Here is a 24720-nt window from a genome sequence, read left to right on the forward strand (position 1 = left end):
GACAGCCACTTTGGAAGAGCTTGGCAATTTCTTAAAAAGTTAAACCTAAACCTACTATATGATCCCAGCAGTTTCACTCCTAGGATCTACCCAAGAGGAATGAAAATATATGTCTACAAAGACTTATACATGAATGTTCATAGCAGTATTATTCATAATAGCCCCAAACTGGAAAAAATCTAAACATTCATCAATTGGTGAATTAACAAAATATGGTATAGACATACAGTGGAATACAATTTAAAAACAATAAAAGGAACTATTGGTACATTCTACAATATGAATGAACTTCTACATTATTCTAAAGTAGGAAGCCAGACACAGAAGACCACATATTGTATGATTCCACTTACATGAAATATCCAGAATAAGAAAATCTATAGAGACAAAATAAAATAGTGGTTGCCTGATGATGCAGGTGAAAGAGGGAATTAACTGTAAAAGGCATTAACTGAGTGATGAAAATATTTTAAAACGAGATGGTGATAATGGTTGCACAGCTCTGTACATTTACTAAAAGTCATTGAGTTGGACACTCAAAATGAATGAACTTTAAGGTATGTAAACTATGACTCAATAAAACTATTAAAAAAACAGTGATGTAAAAAGGAGGAAGATAAGGGAAGCATGATCAGGTGATATTTGAATGTGGATATACCTGATTGTCCCTAAATTCCTCAAGAAGCTATTGTTGAGCCTCTTCTTCATGCCCAATGCTGTGTCTACAGTAACGGAGAGTCTCACAGAGCTCACCACATAGCAGGTAAAACAGGCAAACAGGTTACTGCATGGTAGAATATGGCCAAGGGCCAGCACAACAGATGGAGAAGCGCCACGCTGACCAGAGATGTTTTCATGAAGGTAACATCTAAACTGAGATCCTGAAGACCGTTGCTGGGCAGCTGAGAAGTGTCAATATCTCAGTGACATTCTTTTCTTTTTTTTTTTTGAGACGCAGTCTCGCTCTGTCGCCCAGGCTAAAGTGCAGTGGCGCGATCTCGGCTCACTGCAAGTTCCACCTCCTGGGTTCACGCCATTCTCCTGCCTCAGCCTCCTGAGTAGCTGGGACTACAGGCGCCCGCTACAACGCCTGGCTAATTTTTTGTATTTTTAGTAGAGACGGGGTTTCACCGTGTTGGCCAGGATGGTCTCAATCTCCTGACCTCGTGGTCCACCTGCCTCAGCCTCCCAAAGTGCTGGGATTACAGGCGTGAGCCACCGCACCTGGCCTAATATCTCAGTGACATTCTATGCCATGCTATGAAGTTTAGGTTTTATGAACTGCAGAACTAGGCTGGGTGTGGTGGCTCACACCTATAATCTCAACACTTAGTGAGGCCAAGGTGGAGGGATGCTTGAAGCTAGGAGTTCCAAGACTAGCCTGGGCAACATAGTGAGACTGCTTCTCTACGAAAAATAAAAATATAGCCAGGCATGATGGTGCATACCTGCTGTCCCAGCAACTCAGGAGGCTGAGGTGGTGGGATCGCTTGAGCCCAGGAGTTCAAGGCTGCAGTAAGCAATGTTGTGTACTGTGATGTTATTGTGAGTAGCAATAAAAAGCAGCAGTGCTGGACTTTGGGGTGAAGTGGAGTGAACTCTGCTGTTGGTCACGAGGGGAAAGGAGTCCAAATAACAAAAACAAAGAAAAAAGAAATGGAAAGTCAAGCAGATGAGTCTAGTTTGACTTAGCAGTCCACTCTTCACCTATGGGGCTCTTTGGCTCTGGTCAAGGGGGCATAGGTTACCTGGAAAGGGTTACTATTACTTTACAAGCATATGGCCTTTCTCCCAGAGGGCAGAGTTCCCAGACAGTCTGGCTATCTCTTTTAGCACGAAGGCGCCTGCTTCTTCACTCTTCCCCTTGCTGCCCAGTCTGCTTTTCCAAGGTCTATGATAGTGCTGGGAGGAACGCTGCTCCCTCTATAGGTGGAAGACACTGCTGCCCTTAGGCAGACCAGACTGTGAGTGTGGAGATGTGGTCTCAATTTCTCACAATACCACTGGTTAGCTGGAGTCAGGTCAATTACTTGGCCCTTCTGAGGCAGTTTCCTTATGCTAAAATGTTACCCGCTTCATGGGGATTACTAAGGACCATGTGAGATTCAACTGACAAGAGTGTTTATATGTAAGATATGTCCTGGTGGGGTGTGTGCGGGAGTGATAGGCCTTCCAAAAACTTAAAAAAATAAAGTTGCTATCCAAGAGTCCAATGGACAAGACTGACCACAAGCTGACTTTTGGAAAAGTGTGACTGAAGAGTTTCCCAAAAGGCAAAACCACAGTAACCACAGTGTAATCTTGGAAGGGCAGATCTGGAATGTGGCTGTATTTAAGGGAGTGAAACTGAAGATGGTAGTTCTCACACTGAAAGGCAAAAAAATCACCAAGGAAACTTGCTCACGCCAGAAAGATGAGCTGCACCCCAGCCCTAGGGAACCTGTCTCTAGAAAGGGACTTAGGAATGAATCTGTGGTTTAAACATTTTCCAGTGGCTTTTATGTGCACCAAAGTTAAAGCACCTCTGGCCTAGAGCATAAAAAAGGAGCTGGAGGTGCTGATTCCAGGCAGTCAACAGGCAGCCACATTCCATTGCGGAACGCTGGAGTTTTAGGGCAGTGAATGGAGAAAAGGGGAAATCCGAGAGTAGGGGTGATCTGGACAGGTACCAATATGCAGTCCCATTATGCAAATAAAGTCTTTGCATATTTTTCACCAGAAGTGACTCTCATAAAATAAATCTCTCCAAATACTACTTTTGCTGTACATCTGGCTTTTCCCTTATTTTCACAGAAATATTCCCACTTTGTCCAATATTTTTTTTTCAGTGAATCACAATTAAAAAAAAGATGTACTTCTAATATCTAAGAAACAAACCAAGGAAGGACAAGAGCTATTAGGAGTGTTCTCTTTCTTTATTTCTTTGGTTTCTTAACACAAAAGACATGCATTCTATAAATAAAAGGAAGGAAGATTTTCTGGGAAACAATAAATTGGGAGGAATTCCCATAGTCACACCTCTGTGGTCAAGAGGCTGGTCTTCAGCCCCCATCTGGCTGTAATCTCTGATGAAATCCAGAAGAGAAGGCCCATGTGTTATCCGAGAAGGTGAAACACTCAAGGACAGTGAATGCCACAGTCCTCTGCTCAGAGCTGGGCTAGGCCCCAAGGCCCACTGAGCACAATGTCTACCCTATCTCCTTGTTACACCCTTTTCACAAAATCCTTGGGTGAAGCTTCTTTTCATGGGGCTATTGGAAAGGCTCCAATACCAAAGAGCCAGACCAGCCATTTACAAACAGCCATTCACCATCAGACTGAGGAACCTACTGGGAGGGTGTGAATATGTTGGTGTTTGCTCACTAGTGCTCAGAGCCCAGATCAAAACACTGGCTTGATCTTACTTTGAAACACTGACCTCAGGTGCAGCAGTGTAAATTCTACACCAGGAGGTGGGATTGGACTCAGGAAGGCCACTACAAGAGCAGCAGGCCATGGGAAAATGATCTACCATATCCAGTGGCAAAATCTGGGCCAGTATCCTAAGGACCCACTCAGTAGCCCACAGACTGATTCTTAATACCTTCACAATCCAGGCTTGTTGGTGCTACTTCAAATTCACAAAAGGGGCTTGTAATAAGACAAGCACTGATACACTCCTAACAGGAAATGCACACCCCACCCACCTTCCGAGTCTACCCCTACAGGAAGGAGGGAGAAATGCTGGAGCTCTACCACCAGCCCAGGTTAAACGACATCCGATATCAGATTGTTGAGACATTAAAAATAAAAATATCATTTTCAAGTGCTTGTAGCAGAGGCCCAGCTCCTAAGTTGTAGGTAACAAAGGTACTTCCCTCTGAATACATGGCGATTGCACACACTGGTAAACCTGACGGTCCTGGGGTGGGGGAGACACCCCAGGCTCCACATTGTGCCTTTCTGAACAGGCTTCCAGGCCACCCCAGGCAGGCAGCAAAGGACAGGAAACCAACCAGGTGGAGACTGGAGCCCTAAGACCCAGTCTTGGGTTACAGGAATTGCATCTTCTTTTAGTCTCTACTGGAAGAACTTTAAAAAACCAATTTTGGCAGCAGCAGTTGAAGGACAGCCCCACTGCCCAGTGCACTGGTAAGAGAAATGTCCTCCTCTTTGAGTCCCGCTGTGCTACATTAGGTCCCATCCAGGGAGAAGGAGGAAGCAGTATGAAATCTTTCCAAAATGTAAAGGTCATTTGCCAAGATTAGAGGAAGAAATATAAAATCTGTTCTTTGCAGCAGCAAGAGATTCTTTCGGCCTTTAGTTATGTCGTAAAAGCCAGCTGTGCTTGAATGTAAAGGTCCACCTTGCTGGTCAGTCTGCCCAGGGCTGGAGGGAGGCCAGACCCTTGGGATTGGCAAGTGGATGGAGGAGCAGTGGAATGGCAGGGCAGACAAGGTTACCAGACCAAGCCAGCCCACAGCTGGTAGAAGGTAGCCCCTGGTTAGATTCTAGAGGTGCATATGGTCAACGTGCCCCAGACGCATCACAATGAGGGAAATCATCCAAGAACAAGATCGACAGGCAAGTGAGAATCTGGCCGGACCTGCTGTTTCCTGCTGGTCAAAAAAGGAAGGAATGTCAGTGAGAGTGGGGAATCTGAATGAGCGCCATGGTGGCAGTAGGAGGTAATCACAGGGGCGTCTGGAGCCCCCGGCCCCAGCTAGGAGCCCCCACCAAGAAGAGTGGCAGTAATTCAGCAGATAGCTCTCTACACCTATGATTTTAAAAGTCCTCTGACAGTGGGTGTGAAGACAAACCCCATGAGCACCTTACTACAGGCCCAGTCAAGAGTGTACTGATTCCACACACACTGGGGCTCAGAGGGAACCCCCAGCTTGATGCGAGGCCTCAGGACCCTGGGATCCGAATGTGGGGTGGATACCGCCCTTCTCCAGTTAGACGGTTTTCCATTTAAACACAGATTTGCCCTTAGTGTCTTTTACGCTTTTTTCTTCCTGCAAAAGTTTGTTCACATAAAAAAAAATTATTTTTCTTTCCAGTTTCTTTCAAGTGTTTCTTTGTTTAAATTTCCTTCAGTATCTTTCAAGTATCTTTTTTTCCCTTCTGTTCTCCTGGACAGATGGAAAAGGCCTCACTGAAATCCCAAAATTAGACATGGGGAAAACTTCTCTTCTCCCTGCTTACCCAGCAATGAGGACAGAATCCTTGGTGCCCCACTGTGGAAGAAGGAACGTGCCTGTGTGCAGCCCTCCACTGCTGTTGCCACACCATCTCAGGCACGGAGGACACTTGGGTCTGTCCTTTCACCCCCAACTACATCCCAGTTTCCAGCAGGCTTGGACATTGCAGTCTCCCCATGGCAAAGTGGCCAGAACTCGGCTGGAGAACAAGCAGGCGAAGGGGAGCATCAGATGGAAGGTCTTCTGTGAACAGCGGGCCCACAGAGAGGCAGTGGGTAGGAGCTGGGCCTGGATGGAGCCTGTGTTCGTGTGGACCAGAAAACAGTTCCACGTCACCAGCTGCGGGATCCGGAGGAGCTTGTTTTCCATGCTGTGCATCTTGATGACCCAGGCCTGAAGGTCACAAGGGTGGCACAGTAGGGGAGGGCTTAAGCACCTGGAAAAACTGTACCTCCGGCGAGCTCGCATTTCGCCACCTCTTCTGGTCCACTGCCTCTCCTGAGGGACTGTTCCTGGAAGGATGCGCCTATGTCTGTACCAGATCCCTGCCCCACCACATCCCCATCCTCTGCCTTAGATGGTGAGGAGAGGGATGCAGCCCACACCGACCCCTCCCTCATGGCATGCCATGGGGGCCATGAATGTCCAGCGGTCCGTCTCTGGGTCATACATCTCCACTGAGCTTAGGTTTGACTGTCCGTCATAGCCCCCTACAGCGTAGAGGCGCCCACAACTGGCCACCAGGGAGACCCGGCTCCGGCGCGTGTGCATGGGGACAATCAGGCACCACTGGTCTGCCACAGAGCTGTACATCTCAGCAATGCTGAGGAAGCCAGAGCCATCGTAGCCCCCGCAGACAAACATCTTGCTCCCCAGGGAGGCGGCTCCGTGCCGGCAGCGCTTGTTGAGCATGCCAGCTGCAGGGTGCCAGGTGGCAGTGTGGTGGTTGTAGTGCTCCACCTACAGTGGGGAGAGAGGCACAGGTACAGGACAGTCAGAGACAAAGCTCAGTCCATAGAGTGACCGTGCAGGGCACAGCAGCCCCCATGATGTCAAACTCCTGTGGGAGGCATGGGAATGAGGAGCTCTGCCAGTATTCCCTCTGCTGCAGGCCTGCTCTTTGGCGTATGGGGCAGGGAGAGGTCACCTCACCTGACCCTTTCTGTCTGCATCTAAGGAAACAAAAAAAAGGATGTGCCCAAGGATGCAATGCTAGGTAGTGACAGAACCTGTATGAGAGCTGGGTCTCCTGTAAGCTCCAGGGCTTTCCACTGCGGCACTGACTGACTATGGAATGACTAGTAAATGGCTGTTGAGCCTTTTTTACAGAATAAATACAATTTCAAACAAATTATCCAAAAGAATACAACTGTTTGCAAATTTACACTTGTAGATTTGCAGTGTCTATGCAGTGTCCGACAGACAGTAGAACAGGGTGGTGGCTGCAGATGTGACTACCCTTCACCCTTCTTTTGCGTACACTGGCTCATTCTCTGTAAGTTCAGAATTTCAGAAGATGCAGTGGATAGCCTGAAACCTCACTAGATGATACTTTATCCAGCTATGGCAAGGCTGAAGTTTTTTCAATTAATGATCTTCCAAAATAAATCTCAAAGACAGAAGAAGTAGGTGCCCTTATCCCAGGGGGAGCCCAGACTCACACTGCTGAAGATCTGCAAACCATCGTGGCCGCCTGACACATATATCCTGCCCTCAAAGACCGTAACCCCAGCAGCACTGCGATTCGAGCTCATCGGGGTCACCACTGTCCACCTTCAGGAAAGAGTCAAAATAGGAGGGAAAGCATGAGATTCAGGGTTCTTGTCCCCCCAAGATAGCCTAGCAGGGTTCAGGTGAATTGTGCTGGCCATCTCTCTACCTCTTATCACCTCTCCCACCACCTCTCTGACAGCTCTCCCTGGCTGCCGCCTCTCACCCAAGCTGCAAACCGACAGCCCATCTTCTCTGCTCATCTCCACGGCTGCTCAAAATCATTGTGTCTCACACAAGGCCTCTTTCTCTTACAGTTCTGCTCCTCCCTGCACTCCCTGCCTCGTTAAGCAGACGACCAGCTCTCTAGCTGCTGTACTTATAAATCTCAGTGCTATTCTGGCTGCTTCTCCCTCACCGTCAACATTCCTGTGGTCCCCCAAGTCCTGGCTGGTTTGCTTCCGAATCAGTGCTTGTTCCCATCCCCACTGCCAGTGCCCTACCCTGACCTCTCATCTGGACCACTGCCACAGCCTCTTTACAGGCAGCCTGGATTTCACACCAGTCCCATCCAACCCCACCCAGCCAAAGGGATTGCTTCTCCTGTACCTGGACCATGTCCGTCCAGTGGCTCCTCACTGTCTCCTCTAAGACAGTCCAGGTTCCTTCATGTGGTTTTAAACTTTTTTTATTTTTGAGACAGGGTCTCACTCTGTCACCAAGGCTGGAGTGCAGTGGTGCAATCATAGCTCACTGCAGTTTTGACCTCCCAGAATCAAGCAATCTTCCTGCCTCAGCCTTCTCAGTAGCTGGGACTACAGGCTCACGCCACCATGCCTGGCTAATTTCTCTCTCTCTTTTTTTTTTTTCGTAGAGACAGGGTCTTCCTATGTTGCCTAGGCTGGTCTCGAACTCCTGGGCTCAAGTTACCTTTCTGCCTCGGCCTCCCAAAGTGTTGGGATTACAGACGTGAGCCACTGTGCCCGGCTCTTCATGTGGTTCTTTACCTCTTGGTCCTCATCTACCCTTCAGCTTCACCCCACACCATATGCTACCCACCCTGCTCTGTCTCCCATCCACACACTGGGCTCCAGCCCATGAGAGGATCATTGCTGTTCTCGATTACAGTGAACACTTTCTTATTGCAGCCTCGCTCCTTGTTGTCTCCCCGCCTATGATGAACAAACACCTCCCACTGGCTATCCATGACAGGTCTCACCTTGGAAGACATCCCTGCTACCCTGTCCCTTCCTGCAACCCTGGGGAAGATGAAGGTTCTCTCTGCTCTGTGTCCAAGAGCTTCTGACACAGGCCTCCAGGGTAGGACGATCATGATGCAACCTACGGCCCAACCACACTGGGGGCTTTAAAGGATCTCAGACACCCAGCTTGCTGTCTGATCCATAGTAGACTGGTTAAGTGAACAGAATACTGGCTTAAAGGCATCCTAATAAGTCCATTCAACTAATTTGTTTATATTTTATTATATAAGATGAGAGGATTCAAACACTAAAATGGAAAACTCGGGCTAACCTTGTCAATGTTTTTCAAAGAGTGTTCCACAAATGAGTCCCACAAGACGGTGACTGGTGTGTATTAAAAACCCGAGGTTAAACAGAGTTATTCACTGCAGGGTTTCTTAGAGCCTTTAAAATGTTAATATATCTTACGGAAAGACAAGGACTCTGGCAGTTCAGACATCAACATTTTCCATGCCTATCTGACCACAGAACTTAAAAACTTTTTATTTTTTTTCCAAATCATATCCTACCCACTTTGGAACATGCTGTTCATCTTCTTCTTATCCCCTCTTGCCTGTATTTCCATTAAAATGGGCTGATTTAGCTAAAAGGTACAGACCATTAAATAACTATTTCCAAGCATCTATGTAGACTATTTGTTTTAAAATTTTATTTACTCATTCTTTCACTTAACCAAGGGTTATTAAATATCTGGTATATACAAAGTACTATAGGGGCAAAAAGGTAAGACATTCTCTACCCTCAAGAAGCTTAAATTTAAAAAACTGCAGTTCTGATTTTTATACTCTCTGTTTATCAGCTCCAGTTGCCCCAAGGGAGTTGGATTCCTTACTTGTCCGTTTCAGGTGAGTAGGTCTCCACGGAGCTGAGGGAAGAGTTGCCATCGTAGCCCCCACAGACGTAGATCTGCCCGTCCAGCACGACTGTCCCCATGGCACTGAAACAGACAGAGCTGTCATCCCAGATGAGCCGTAGCCTTCCTGCAGCAGCCTCTCTTGCCCACTGAGAAACAAACCTACCTACTGCCTCTTTCTGCAACCTAAATCTCAGGTATGTGACTAAGTAAAGGCAAAAAACTGAGGTGACAGAAGCTGCCCCATCATTCCTCTTGTGCCCCACCCTTCTACCGCAGGCTGCCTCCCCTCCCCGCTCTTCTCTGTCCTTAATCTTTCTAAAATGCTCACCTTCCACCTCACCATGTGAAGGCTGAATTTACCTTGAAGGCCCAACGCAACTTCCCCTTTCCTCTTCCTCCCCTTTGTAAGAATTACTGTTTCCTGCCCCTACACTCCCTGAGTGGCTTATTACAGCAGTTGTTACAATCATTCATTCATCCATCAGATCTTTATCAGCTGGGGTTTAGAGTGGTAAGCAAGCCAAAGTTCCAGCCCACAAGGCACTTATGTTCTGACATTATAGGCTACCAGGAATCTATCTGCCACTTCTGTTTGTGTGTAATTTTTAATCAAAGCCTTGATCTGTCACTCAGGCTAGAGTGCAGTGGTACCATCAGAGCTCACTGTGCCTTGAACTCCTGTGCCCAGTCGATCTTCCTGCACCTCAACCTCCCAAGTAGCTGGGATTACAGGTGTGCACCACCACACCCAGCTAATTTTTTTTTTTTTTTTTGAGACAGGGTCTTGCTATGTTGCCCAGGCTGGTCTCAAAACTTCTGTCCTCAAGTTATCCTCTTGTCTCGGCCTCCCAAAGTGCTGGGATTACAAGAGTGAGCCACCACACCCAGCCAATCTATCTGCCACCTCTTAATAAGTGAGGACCTCCTGGAAGATAGGAAGGTCCTCACTTCATCTTCGTCTGTGTGACCTTCACAGTGATAAGTATGATGTCCTGTATGTAACAGGCACTGAATGTATGTTTGTTGTGTTACCTCTGCTTTTTCCCACTCAATTCACATATGTTGTTTTCATCATGTGTATGGCCTCTAATTTATCTTAGTAGTTGATGCCACAGCTCCTGTTTGCTGTGCATTTACTACATGTGTCAGGTACTTTACATTTGCTATTTTCTTTTTTCTTTTTTTTTTTTGAGACGACGTCTTGCTCTATCATCAGGCTGGAGTGCAGTGGCACAATGATGGTTCACAGCAGTCTTGATCTCCTGGGTTCAAGGGATTCTCCCACCTCAGACTCCCCAGTAGCTGGGACTACAGGCACATGGCACCATGCCCAGCTAATTTTCTTTTTGTATAGACGGGGGTCTCACTATGCTGCCCAGGCTGGTCATGAACTCCTGGGCTCCAGCAATCATCCTCCTGCCTTAGCCTCCCAAAGTGCTGAGATTATAGGTGTGAGCCACTGTGCATGGCCCACTTGCTATTTTCAGCCCTTAGCACACCCTGCAAGGAAGGAAAGAGCACCATAATCACTGTACAGACAGGCAGCTATAGCTTGGGGAGGCTGAGGTCTCTCCTCAAGACTGCCCAGAGAGAGGCCTGCCTCAGATTTAAATGAGACAAGCCCAACTACCCAACTCCTCACATGCCAAGTTTTTCTAATATCAAAGACCCAGGGGTCTGGTGTAATCATGTAATCTTCCACTCTACACAAAGCCTTATAAGGAATTCAGCATGAATGCCAAGCTGTATTTTCAAATGTGATGCTGGTGAAGATTAAAAATGAATCTAGGTTTCTAACAAACAGGAAAATAAAACATACCAGGCTTAATGCTACCTTTTTTTTTTTTTTTTTGAGACAGAGTCTCATTCTGTCAACCAGGCTGGAATGCAGTGGCACGATCTTAGTTCACTGTAACCCTTGCCTCCCTGGTTTAAGCAGTTCTCCCTGCCTTAGCCTCCCAAGTAGCTGGGATTACAGGCGCCCACCACCATGCCTGGCTAATTTTTATATTTTTAGTAAAGACAGGGTTTCACCACGTTGGCCAGGCTGTTCTCAAACTCCTCACCTTAGGTGATCCACCCTCTGTGGCCTCACAAAGTGCTGGGATTATAGGCTTGAGCCACTATGCCTGGCTTGCTGCTACCTTTTTTTTTTTTTTTTTTTGGACAGGAGTCTTGCTCTGTCGCCCAGGCTGGAGTGCAGTGGCTGGATCTCAGCTCACTGCAAGCTCCGCCTCCCGGGTTTATGCCATTCTCCTTTCTCAGCCTCCCGAGTAGCTGGGACTACAGGCGCCCGCCACCTCGCCCGGCTAGTTTTTTTGTATTTTTTAGTAGAGGCGGGGTTTCACCGTGTTAGCCAGGATGGTCTCGATCTCCTGACCTCGTGATCCGCCCGTCTCGGCCTCCCAAAGTGCTGGGATTACAGGCTTGAGCCACCGCGCCCGGCCGCTGCTACCTTTTAAATGTACATAGTAATCAAACTGATCCACAAAATGTCCCTTTCAGGGACATGATAACAGACCCCCTGGACCAGCCCAAAAGAGGAGAGGGACTTGCCTTAGGTAAGTACTGAGGGAAGATCACACATTTACTAGACATGATTACTATCCTTCTGGACACGGACACAAACATAAAAATTACATAACAAAACAGGTGTTGAACAATATGAAAATGAATTAAGAGGTGCCACAAAACTGCATGAGATTAACTATCAACTAGGTAGTAAAGGTGAGTGTGAAGAGGAGAAAATGCTGATTAGCATGGACTGGAATAGTCCAGTGTAAGAAAGCTCTATGGGATGGCGTAGAACACTGGGGGAGATGAGAAGGAAAGATGGCACAATGTCACTAACTGGCAGGACAGACAGCTGTGTGGGATGTCAGGAGAGAAGTGACTAGGAACGCTTTAAGGGAGCCTATAATTTAAAAGGGATGTAATAGAACCGGGCCCACACTAATAACAGGGTATTAACCACAGTGAAGGAAAGGAATACCCAGAGGACTTTCCTCCAAGGCAGCACTCTAAACCAAGTAACATCAAAGCAAGGAAGTGGTCCAGAGCATACACACAAGGAAGGACAGTTGACTGCAGTCAAAGCAAAAAAGCTACTCATGGTTGGGGACATGGAGCAATGAGTCACTCAAACACAGGAAGCTGCAAAGTATCCAAGCAGCAAAAGTGGGGATGGTGGGAGGAAAGGACTTCTAACGCATTCTTGGGAGGGGCAGATCTTACGTATTTTTTTCTTCCCAAAGGAACCTACCCCAATGTTTTGTGAACTGGTCTCACCAGTACAAAGGCAGATCCCTCCCAGCTCACATCCACATGTGAACGCTGCTGGATGTGGAACAACATTAGGCATATGTCAAGGAAGCTCAATGTGTAAAAGCGATCAATGCAGAGCTGTCCTGGGTAATGGGCAAGGGGGCCCTGGGCAGCTTTCCTCTCCCCTCCTTGGGCTGCGCCAGCCTTTTGGCTGCCCACACGTGTGACGACTCCATCATGTGTCTGACATAATGAAACATGCCACCTGTTATCACCTCAGCATTAAGAAGGCTAAACACAGGCACCAGGATGTCTTCTAATCCCACTTCTTATTCGGGCAATATAAGCAGAGAAGTGGAGGGAGCAGGTAGCTAGAATGTACTGAGTGACATACCAACTTGGCCCACCTTGCAAATACCTATGTTTTCCTGTCTAGGAGAATGTGTGTGACCTAAATAAAAGAACATTGCTTTGGTTCATATTCTCCCCAGGTAGTGGAAACTCATGTGTGAGGGGAGTCCTGGGGAAGGAAGGTATACAGAAAAACACCTTGGATTTCCTTTTATCACTAATAAAGGTAAATCCTCCTTATTCTTCAAGTTTCAACTTTAATCCCACCTCTTCCCTGAAATCTTCCAGAAGTTCCAGTCCAGTTTCTCTCCCTCCTTGAATCTTCCATAATACACATTTCCAGTCCTTATCTGGCACTTAAAATAACAACACAACTTCCACATGTCCACGTCTGGTCTCCCCAAGTTCCTCAAAGGACAAGGCAGGTATTTTACTTTTAAGCAGATGGGGGCTTGCTCCCAGGAGGTACCGGCAGTGGCTGGCCTGGCTGCAGGAAACTCCTAGGCCAAAGCTTGTATTTTACTTTACTGTGTGCCCCTGCTTGTCTAGCATGGCGCTCCCCAGGTGCTCAGTGTGTATGTTCGGGCTGCACGTGGCTTCCAGAATACCTTCTCTTGCTATTCATGCTCCCCACTCTGGTCCATGTGTCTGTCTCCGGGTTGTACGCCTCCACAGTGCTCAGCCGTAGCTGGCCGTCATATCCTCCAATGGCATAGAGAAGCCCGTTCACCACAGCCACGCCAACACGGCTGCGGGCTGTTGTCATGGGACGGCACCTCTCCCAGTGATTGGCGATGGGGTCGAACACTTCCACCACATTCAGGGAATCACCTGCATAAAAATTTGCTACTCAAATTAAAACAAATGAGACCACTTGTTTAGATCACAGCTATTGGGCATTGATTATACGGAACATTTGACTCAATTCTATTAGCTCTCCCCACAGAATTACTCAAGGCACAAGGGCCCACTAAGAAATTTCAGCCATGATCACCTCAAACCTAATTCTTTAAGGAAAATCAGAATCAGACAGGAGGTATTTATTTTTTAGAGAGGGCAGTTTTCAGTTACAATCAGGTACTCCACCTGCTTAAAGTCAAAGGTACAGGCGAATCGATACGATATTTCCTCCAGGCAGGAGGCATGCCAGAGGGACGGGCATGCGCTCCAGTGCTTTCATTTGCTAGTGGGTGACCCAAGGCAAGGGGCTTTGTGTCCCCACCCTCTGCTTCACACATGAAATGGAGATAATCTTTACGGATTAAATGATGTAACAGGTAAAGCACCTAGCATGGTTCAATATACTTAGTGCTCAATAAATAGTCACAGCAGCAAGGAATGATCATTCCAGCCCTATCTTTTGCATCAGGTTTTTGTGATCATCAAATAAAATAACCCCCTCTTCCCGTGGTATGCTGCTATGGGGCACTTGGCATTTCATTTGCACACTGCTCCAGCGTGCACTGAGTTGAGGACTTACCTATTCCAGGCCCTATGATTAACAAGCAGCAGCTAGTACCCAACTCTCATTAACATTCAATTAAAAACAAAACTGGGCCAGGTGCGGTGGCTCACACCTGTAATCCCAGCACTTTGGGAGGCCAAGGTGGGCAGATCACTTGAGGTCAGGAACTAAAAACCAGCCTGGCCAACATGGTGAAACTCCATCTCTACTAAAAATACAAAAATTAGCTGGGTGTAGTAGCATGTGCCTGTAGTCCCAGCTACTCATGAGGCTAAGGCGGGAGAATTGCTTGAACCCGGGAGGCAGAGGTTGCAGTGAGCCGAGATTGCACCACTGCACTCTAGCCTGGGTGACAAGAGTGACACTCCATCTCAAAAAATTTAAAAACAATAAAAAATAAAAACAAAACTGCCTGGGAGTGCCCACCAACTTCTCCCAAGTTGGGAGGCCATGCAGCTTTCTGAAAATCTTACTTTTAGATTCAAAGACTGCCAATAACCCACGGACTGTAAAGCATGTGTGTTTCACAGTGGGTGGGGCTGACAGTGGTAGAGCCTGTGTATTTGGATAATCTTTCCCTTGGGGACATTCTCAGACTAACCCCAGAGATTCATATAACCAAATGTGAATAGTCTGGTATGGAATTGGGTCTCTGACTGTATCCTATCCAGGGCTGACAGGATGCTATACCATAGCCAATGTGATACTAGGGCAAAAGTGCTGGCTCAGGAACCAGTACACCCAAGTTCTAGTCCTTGTTCTGCCAAAAACAATTGTATGAACATAGTGAAAGTTCGGTGGGGCTCAATTTCTTCACTTGTCAGGTGAGCAGGCTAGGCCTCAAAGATTTCTAGAAGGTCTCTTTAGCACTGATATTCTGATTCAATGGCCTGAATATGTGACATGCTCTAACTGTAGAGCAATTGTATAAAATCAAGAGGGGCAAGGGAGATGACAGCACAAAACAGAGAAACCAGAAGGGCCAGGCTAATTTGTTTGGTGCTTCCTCATCCATGGAGTCCAAGATGGGGGTCTATAAAGGGGAGCCGCAAGGTACCTGCTGAGTTGAGGCCCCCCACGGCGTAGATAAGCCCAGCGATGGACGTGCAGCAGCGTGGCCGGGTTCTGAAAGCTGGCAGGTGGGGCCGGCGCTCTGGCATGAGGTGGTAGTCCTTTGCTTCATCTACCAGGTCCCTGGAATAAGGTGGAAGATGCTAGAACAGGAGGTATCCCCCCTGACTTAGTCCTTGTTTGCATCCCTGAGCCTGGCTCCCCACTGCCAACTGCAGGAGAAACCTGGGAGGAGAAGCCTTCTGGAAGGTCTGGTCTCAAAGAAACCAGGTGAGTTCTGGGAAAATCATATATGGCTACTGAGATATATTCAAAATTAAAGGGGCAAGACAAGTAGAGACCACCTCAGCTAGTGTAATCAGGTACAGATTAGGCATGAGAAAAACAGGGTGGTGGCCAAAATGGCTGGACCTGGGAGTTTCGACAAGCAGCACGCACCCTGTCGCCACTCAGACCTAGCCCTTCCTTTCCATCCCCACAACTGCACCGTGGCTTGCAACCTGCAATTAATCACCACTCACCTGCATGGTGGCAGCTCCTCCCACATTTCCCTGCCTCCAGCCTGTCCCTTCATTCCACTTCCACACTAGAGTTCAAGCTAAGGCCCTTCAATGGCCACCCACTGCAGACAGAATAAAGTCCAAACTCCTCAACAGCACCCTTGAGACTGCTGGTCACTGGGCCATAGCTACCTCCAGACACATCTCCACCCTGTCCTGACACACACTTCCACACCACCTGCCATGGACAAGCACTTACTTCCTCCTGAACCAGCTGATCCCAACCAGGACATGGGAAATGAAGGAAAGCTGAATATGTGTAAAGTTTTTATCGGCAAAGGAGAAAAAAATATTTCAGGGTTGTGAATTTGACAAGCAATCTGGAGGAGAATGAACATTTTTCTCTGCTCTTCTACTTTTACAGCAGTCATCCTATAGGGCTGCCATCTTCTGAACTGTTTGAGTAGCTCTGCTGTGCCATGTTGTCATTGACTTACTCTGGGTAAAAGTTTCATGTGTTGGTAAACATGTCCGCCCCGTGCCCATCATCATAGATGGAAAGCCTACACCTGCCAGAGGCCCCCCATGCCCAAGACACTGACTAATATTTACTGAAGAGGGCAAGGAGCCCCAGGAATTCCCATTTGCAGCAATGAGTGAGGTGCTGGTGTGGATAGGGTCAGGGCAGGCAGTAAAGATACTTGCACATTCATAAATAGCTCAGTGGGGAAAGTTGCTGGAAAATCCTCAGATAACTCGGCAGGGGAAAGCCCTTTCTGCTTTGATGCTCCCACATGGCACATCTCTCTGCCCAAGGAGTAAGATTCGGCCTCTTCACACTTGCTCTTCCAGCTTCTAGACAGAGGGCTGACCAATCTGTGTGCCATGAATTAGATTGACCACTGTAAATGCTTTCTTTCCAGAACTGGAACAGGTGGCCAACTCCTCTTCCCTGCTTAGACCTTTAGCAGTGTCCTGTGCAGGTCCACCCTCACTCACCTGCATTTGTGGCAGCAACGCACCAGGTCATCCTGCTGTACTCTGTCTGAAAGGAACTGGGGCCGGCAGAGGGGCAAGCGGATATTGGACAGCAGCTCAGGCAGGTAGGGACCCCTCTGCTCCCGGTCGTATCTGACCCAGGCCAATGCAGCTTCAAAGACCTGTCATGAGAGTGGATGCTCTGGCAGCAAATCCTCCCACCCAGGGGCCACACCCCAGGCCTGCAATCTGAATGCCTCCACTTCCTATACTGAAGCAGTCCCTTGGGCCCATCAATCTTTTCTCCTACTTGTCTCTGAAATCCCTGATTTCTCTCTACTTCCTAGGCTACTAGAACAGCTTCCTAAATTTCATTATGATTATGATTATGATTGCATAGTGAAAAATCATCAATGGCATCTTATTCCTTTCTGTCAAAAAAAATTCCTGTTTCCCTTCCCGCTGCCCCTGCACCCCCCTGCTCCCTCTAAACTCCCTCCTGTACTCTAGCGAGGCTGGGCTGGTTCTCCTGTTCGCACTGTCCCCCCTCACCTAAATGCCCTCTCATCTCCTCTTCATCTAAACCCATTCGCCTATTTTAAGGCCTGGCTCTAGATCGATGTTCTCCAAGGAGCCTTTCTTAATGGCTCCAACCACAAGGATATCGCCTTCTAAAGCCCTATAGCCCTTACAAAATTTATCACTCAAATAAATGTGAGCTGCCCCGCCCCCCAGCCCCATCATATTAATCAGTGTAAGAGCTAGGGACAGGACACCTAGTTCTTGGAAGGAGGCTTTTTCCTCGAAATCAGTGTCTACGCTGCTAAGCCCAGGGTCCACTTTTCTCTCAGGCTCCTATCAAGCCCGTTTCACCTCCCTAGCATCCCCTTTTCCTAGAGGAAAGAGGAAAATAAATCATACCTTTTAATCCCTCCTCAAATTTCTTTCTTTTTTTTATTTTGGAGACAGGGTCTTGCCCCACCACCCAGGCTGGAGTACAGTGGCGCAATTTCAGCTCACCACAACCTCTGCGTCCCAGCTCAAGCAATCCTCCCACCTCAGCCCAAGTAGCTGGGATTACAAGCCAGGAGTTTAAGCTGGACCATGCCTGGCTAACTTTTGTGCTTTTAGTAGAGATGAGGTTTCACCATGTTTCCCAGGCTGGTTTTAAACTCCTGAGCTCAACAAATCTGCCCACCTTGGCCTCCCAAAGTGCTGGGATTACAGGCGTGAGCCACTGCTCCTGGCCCTCCTTAAATTTCTAACATTTGTCCCTCATCCTCACTCTCAGGTGAGAAAACAGAAAATCAGAAGAGAATGTCAGTAAGAATCTACCTGTTCCCTGTCCCTGGGTGTGTGCCCCAGCTCTCCCTCCTGCTATTGTGGATATGGATGGCTTGTGCTCCTATCAAAGATGCACACCCTTACGCCCTAGACTGTCTGTTCTCACTTATTCCAGAACATCATTCCAACAAGTGCTCTCCCATTTCTCCAACATTATCAATTCTTCCCTCTCTTCTGGAAAATTCCCACCAGCAGTCAAATATGCTGTAATTTTGCCGGGCCTGGCGCAGTGGCTCACACCTGTAATCCCAGCACTTTCGGAGGCCAAGGCAGGTGGACCATCTGAGGTCAGGAGTTCGAGAACAGCCCAGCCAACATAGTGAAACCCTGTTTCTATTAAAAATACAAAAATTAGCCAGGCATGATGGCGTGTACCTGTAATCCCAGCTACTCAGGAAGCTGAGGCAGGAGAAATGCTTGAACCTGGGAGGCGGACGCTGCAGTGAGCTGAGATTGTGCCATTGTGCCACTGCATTCCAGCCTGGGTGACAGAGTAAGACTCTGTCTCAAAAAAAAAAAAAAAAAAAAAAAAAGGCCTGGCATGATGGCTCATGCCTATAATCCCAGCACTTTGGGAGGCCAAGGTGACAGGATCATGTGAGGCCAGAGTTCAAGACCAGCCTGGCCAACATGGCGAAACCCCATCTCAACTAAAAATATAAAAATTAGCCAGGCGTAGTAGTGGGCACCTGTAATCCCAGCTACTTGGGAGGCTGAAGCAGGAGAATCGCTTGAACCTGGGAGGCAGAGAGGCTGCAGTGAGCTGAGATTGTTGCCATTGCACTACAGCCTGCCTGGGCATCGGAGCAAGACTCTTTCTCAAAAAGAAACAAACAAACAAACAAACAATCCCTCTTGATTTCACAGACCCCTCCCACAGCCGCCTCAATGTTCTGCTCTTCCTTAGAACAAGATTCTTTCAAAAAGTTATCTACACTTGGCCAGGCACAGTGGCTCACGCCTGTAAACCCAGCATTTTGGGAGGCCGGGGTGGGCGGGTCACTTGAGGTCAGGAATTCGAGACCAGCCTGGCCAACATGGTGAAACCCCGTCTTTACTAAACGTATAAAAATTAGCCTGGCATGGTGGTGCGTGCCTGTAATCCCACCTACTCAGGAGGTTGATGCAGGAGAATTGCTTGAACCCGGGAGATGGAGGTTGCAGTGAGCCAAGATCGTGCCACTGCACTCCAGCTTGGGTGACAGAATGAGACTGTCTCAAAAAAACAACAAAAAAATTATCTATACTTGCTGTTTCTGGTTCACAGCAGGATTACTTCTAATAGTAAACATTGGAAATAACCCAAACATGCAAGAATAAGGCGAGTAGGTTGATAAAAATCAACAATGCTATTTAGACACTAAAATGTATAGAGGCCAGGTGCGGTGGCTCACGCCTATAATCCCAGCACTTTGGGAGACTGAGGCGGGAGGATCACTTAAGGACAGTAGTTCAAGACCAGCCTGGGCAACTTGGTGAAATCCAGTCTCTACAAAAAATACAAAAATTAGCTGGGTGTGGTGGTATATGCCTGTAGTTCCCGCTACTCGGGAGGCTGAGGCTGCAGTGAGCCATGATCTTGCTACTGCACTCCAGCCTAGGTGACAGAGCAAGATACTGTCTCAAAAAAATAAATAAAACACATAGAGAGTTTTCATGAAAAATGCATGATACAGTAAAACAAGCTCCATAATATACAACAGCCACATACATGTCATGATCTTAATTTTGTAAAAAAAAAATAAATATATAAAACAATGATTATAAAGAGCAGCACCTCATGTCACCTGCACAGACTGCTACTGTGCTCACATACCTGTTCCTCAGACTTGACATTCAGCTCATCCCGAGACACCAGCTCAAGCACGTCTTCCAAGGGCAGGGCCAGGAACTCTTCTGACATGGACACCTCCACAAAGTGCTGGTGGATGAAGCTGTTGGCAGCGTCGTACAGCACAGCACACATCATTGTCTCAGCAAACTGGCGCACACCCAGGCAGTTTTTTGGGTGAAGCCTTTTGGCATAAGAAAAAAAAAATTAGAGGAAGAAAGGATGTTACCTTTGATCATTCTCAGGCTGGTTCTGGGTAGAGCCACAGAATGAAAACAAATTCTTAACCTCAGCTTTGTTGGAAACTCTCTGTGTGACACAAGCTGTACTTCTCTGGGACTCAACTTCTAAAGGTATAAAATTAAGAAGAAAGATTATCCTCAAAGGTCCCTGCCTTTTGGGCCTGGTGCTCTGTGCGTCAGGTGGAATGAGCTCTCTGGGTAGTTCTGTAAAGTAAGTGTCAGAAGGCGAGAAGTAACCGTCACAGGAGCGCATGCACTGAAAATCTGCTTGAGATGTTCCACCACTGAAATTCCTGATTGAGTGTCCAGGGCACTATCTCAACTTTGGTCACAAGGAAGGCACTGAAGTCACAGAATTAGAGTTTAAAAAACAAAGACAGGGCCGGGCACGGTGGCTCACGCCTGTAATCCCAGCACTTTTGGAGGCTGAAGTGGGCAGATTGTGAGATCAGGAGATCGAGACCATCCTGGTTAACATGGTGAAACCCCGTCTTTACGGGGTTTACTGTATTTTACTTTGTAAAAATACAAAAAATTAGCCGGGCGTGGTGGCGGGCGCCTGTAGTCCCAGCTACTCGGGAGGCTGAGGCAGGAGAATGGTGTGAACCCAGGAGGCGGAGCTTGCAATGAGCTGAGATCGCGCCACTGCACTCCAGCCTGGGTGACAGAGCGAGACTCTGTCTCAAAAAAACAAAAAACAAATAAACAAACAACAAACAAAAAAACAAAAAACATGGAGAGATAGCTTCTTTAATATGGGAACCCTTATACTTTTTCTTTTTTTTTTCTTTTTTTTATTTTTTGAGACAGGGTCTCACTTTGTCCCCCAGGCTGGAGTGTAGTAGCACGAACATGGCTAACATCAGCCTTGACCTCCTGGGCTCAAGCGATCCTTCTGCCTCAGCCCCACAAGTAGCTGGGACTACAGGCACCACCATGCCTGGCTAATTTTTGTACTTTTTGTGGTAGAGACAGGGATTCACCATGTTGCCCAGGCAGGACTTGAACTCCCGAACTCCAGCAATCCACCTGCCTCAGCCTCCCAAAGTGCTGGGATTTTTTCTTGTTTTATATAGAAAGAGACTCCATGGGCTTAATTGTTCAGACAACCAGAAACAACAGTAGCACTATCATTTATTTACCATCAGTGAGTCAAATATTTTGCTAGGCCTTTTATACACATTCTCCAGAATCTTCTTAACCTGCAAAGTAGTAATGCACTCATAGATGGAAAACAGGCTCAGGGAAACCAAAAATGGTGCTCACAGTCCCTCGAGACAAGCAAGTGGAGGTGCTGAGATTGAAATCAGGCCTCTTGTGCATATTCCCACAGTAACCTGGCAGACTTACACTCATCAGGGCTAGAGAAATCCAGGATAAATCCTGGCCCTGATGCTCATGGGGCAATTTGGGTGGGTTATGTTCTTCCAAGTGTCAGTAATTTTCTCACCTGAAAGAAGATGATGACAACAGCTACCTACCTCTTAGGGTTGAGCCATGATGCATGGTACCTAGTACGAAGTTAGTGGCTGCCTTAATATTTTATTATGGTTGCTTTTGTTTTTTGAGACAAGGTCTTATTCTGTCACCTAGGCTGGAGTGTAGTGGTGCAATCATGGCTCATGGATAGCCTTGACCTCTAGAGCTGAAGTGATCCTCCTACCTCAACCTGCCAAGTAGCTGAGACGACACCTGGCTAATTAAAAAAAAATGTTTTTTGGTAGAGACAGCGTCTCCCTATGTTGCCCAAACTCGTCTCAAATTCCTAGGCTTGAGCAATCCTCTTGCCTTGGCCTCCTGAAGTGCTGGGATTACAGGCATGAGCCACTCTGCCCGGCTTGTTTTTCTTACTACTGTTGCAACTAAGAAAATTCCAAACGAGCCCAGTGCGATTCTAAAATCTTGGTGACAGCAGCAGACCCTGGGGGATTCTTCTTTTGGCTTCATGACTAATTCTCTGTAGAGATGGCATTGATCAGATTAAAAATTGGACAGGCTTGCTTTTCTTCACTAGAAAGTTTTATGTATTTTCCCCGATGTTGATTTAAGGTTTTAGGCACAGAGTTATATTGATTTAGCAATATTCACTATTGTCCCCTAGCAGCTGACCCATCAAGGACTGAATAGGCAAGGTACCTTGGAGCCTGGCTTTATGACTAGTCAAAAATTCTACATAGTTATTTCATTCCAGCCTGAGCTTGCTCTGTCTATTGCTTTGGAAACTGATGTGAATTTAGAAGAGCAAAGAAACATAAGCAGAGAACAACATGTAGGCAAAGTTCACGGCCACTGAGGAATACAGTGCTGAAGGTCAGAATGTCAGCTCTGTCATCTGTCAAATGCCTTTCTCCTAAAGCACTTACAGTGATTGAGTAAGATTTGTTAAAGCACTTTACAAATATAAGGTAGACAAACCTTCCCTGGGCCTCTACAGCATGTGCTTCACTGTCTCCTACCACTATGACATCAACCTGAGAGGAGGATTCAAAATGCCATGGAGCAGAAGCTGGATCAAGTACAAGGATGTGGGAGCCAATGATCAACGTAGCCACTGGCATTCATTTCCAAACTCTCCTTCTCAGGTTAGGATTCTCATACCTTATTTTTGGGTGTCTCTGATTGGCTTGGCATAATACTGAGCACAAAATACACCTTTTTTTTTTCCTTTTCTTTTTTTTTTGAGACAGAGTCTCCCTGTGTTGCCCAGGCTAGAGTGCAGTGGCATGATCTGAGCTCACTGCAACCTCTGCCTCCTGGGTTCAAGTGATTCTCCTGCCTCAGCCTCCCAAGTAGCTGGGATTACAGGCATGTGCCACCACGGCTGGCTCATTTTGTATTTTTAGTAGAGATGGCATTTCATCATGTTGGCCAGGCTGGTCTCCAACTATTGACCTCAGGTGATCTGCCCACCTCGGCCTCTCAAAGTGCCAGGAGAACAAGCGTAAGCCACCATGCCTGGCCAAAACACATCTTCCTTTTTTTTTTTTTTTTTTTTTTTTGAGATGGAGTTTCACTCTTATTGCCCAGGCTGGAGTGCAATGGCACGATCTCGGATCACTGCAACCTCCGCCTCCCAGGTTCAAGCGATTCTCTTGCCTCAGAGCTGTCACACAGGAAAGGGGACCATTCAAGAGGAGGAGGGAGATATGAGGGAAAATAAACCTTCAGGGTTGATGGAGACCCACATCTTTCATTAGCCACATCACAACCTTCTTCCTTGCTGACACAGCTTGACTTTGGAAGCAAGAAGACAGCATAAGACATAATGCTTTATCAGAGGCAGGAAGCAGTGACTTGAATTAAATAGATTACTGACATGGTTCATTGACGTATTTGATGTCCCAATCTACCTCTGAGGGAATTTCAGAAAATACACAGCTCCAAGGCCGGGCGCAGTGACCCACGCCTGTAATCCCAGCACTTTGGGAGGCCGAGGTGGGCAGCTCACTTGAGGTCAGGAGTTCGAGACCAGCCTGGCCAACATGGTGAAACACCATCTCTACTAAAAATACAAAAATTAGCTGGGCGTGGTGGTGTGTGCCTGTAGTCCCAACTGCTCAGGAGGCTGAGGCAGGAGGATCGCTTGAACTTGGAAGGTGGTGGTTGCAGTGAGCTGAGATCATGCCATTGCATTCCCGCCTGGGCAACAGAGCAAGACTCTGTCTCAAAAATAAATAAATAAAAATAAAAACACAAAAGTTAGCTGGGTGTGGTGGCAGACACCTGTAATCCTGCTACTCCGAAGGCTGAGGCAGGTGAATGCTTGAGCCTGGGAGGCAGAGGTTGCAGTGAGCCAAGATAGCGCAACTGTACTCCTGGGCGACAGAGTGAGACTCCATCTCAAAAAAAAAAAAAAAAAAAAAAAAGAAAGAAAGAAAGAAAGAAGATACACAGCTCCAGTAGTGCTTGCCTAAAAGCAAGGAGGCCCATACATTTGAAGGCCGGAAAGAGGGCCACCAGAAAAAGTCAACCCCAGCTTCAGGGGAAAAAAAAGGCAGCAGGTTGAAGATGTAATAGACTGAGCAGCCTCAGGAACTGTGGCTTTAAGAACTCTGATGGCAATGCAGCTTCTCTGTGCTGTCACATATCTTTTCCACTGGTGCTCAGAATGGTTTTCCTCAAGTCGCTGGCAATCAAATCTTAAAATGATGCACCCTCAAGGGCACAGAGGAAGTGGGGAGCTGGGAGACACCACCACATTCTGTAGTCAGGCTCAGGGAGAATCATTCCAAGAAACAGAGACAATAATAGGAACTGCTGGAGAGAAAACAGAAAGCAGGCCATGGCTCTGAAGTCTGTGGCAGGAAATAGGAATGAGGTATAGATTTAGGTCTCAGAAGGCGTCCTGAAGGGCTGAATGAACAAATGTCAAGGATAGACTCAAAACATCAGGCTTATGTGTAAGTACTTATTCCTAAAATGTTACTGGTGCATGCAAACCTGCACTGGCCTAAAATGACTTTTCTTTTTTCCTTTTAGTTTTTAGAGACAGAGTCTTGCTCAGTCGCCCAAGCTAGAGTAAGATGATTATAACTCACTGCAGCCTTGAGCTCCTGGCTCAAGCGACTCTCCCACCTTAGCCTCTCCAGTAGCTGTGAACCACTGCACTTGACTAATAAAATTTTTTTTTTTTTTTTTTTGTAGAGACAGGATCTTGCTCTGG

The 24720-nt window shown here is 47.2% G+C and overlaps 1 protein-coding gene across 1 annotated transcript in view; it reads right to left on the bottom strand.

Annotated features, from left to right (window-relative positions):
• Window positions 1–2894: 2894 nt before the first annotated feature.
• Window positions 2895–24720, bottom strand: part of KLHL18 (kelch-like family member 18) — a 60686-nt gene continuing 38860 nt past the window's right edge. Inside the window, exons 4-10 of the mRNA XM_011981042.1 lie at window positions 19801–19999; window positions 16662–16822; window positions 15149–15285; window positions 13235–13457; window positions 8988–9092; window positions 6845–6956; window positions 2895–6143 (exon numbers count right to left, since the gene is read on the bottom strand). Of these exons, the coding sequence (XP_011836432.1) occupies window positions 5757–6143; window positions 6845–6956; window positions 8988–9092; window positions 13235–13457; window positions 15149–15285; window positions 16662–16822; window positions 19801–19999 (1324 nt within the window). The 3' untranslated portion in view covers window positions 2895–5756. The remainder of the gene's footprint in view (window positions 6144–6844; window positions 6957–8987; window positions 9093–13234; window positions 13458–15148; window positions 15286–16661; window positions 16823–19800; window positions 20000–24720) is intronic.

Source organism: Mandrillus leucophaeus, unplaced genomic scaffold, assembly GCF_000951045.1.
Source record: "Mandrillus leucophaeus isolate KB7577 unplaced genomic scaffold, Mleu.le_1.0 Scaffold22, whole genome shotgun sequence".
Lineage (NCBI taxonomy): Eukaryota > Metazoa > Chordata > Mammalia > Primates > Cercopithecidae > Mandrillus > Mandrillus leucophaeus.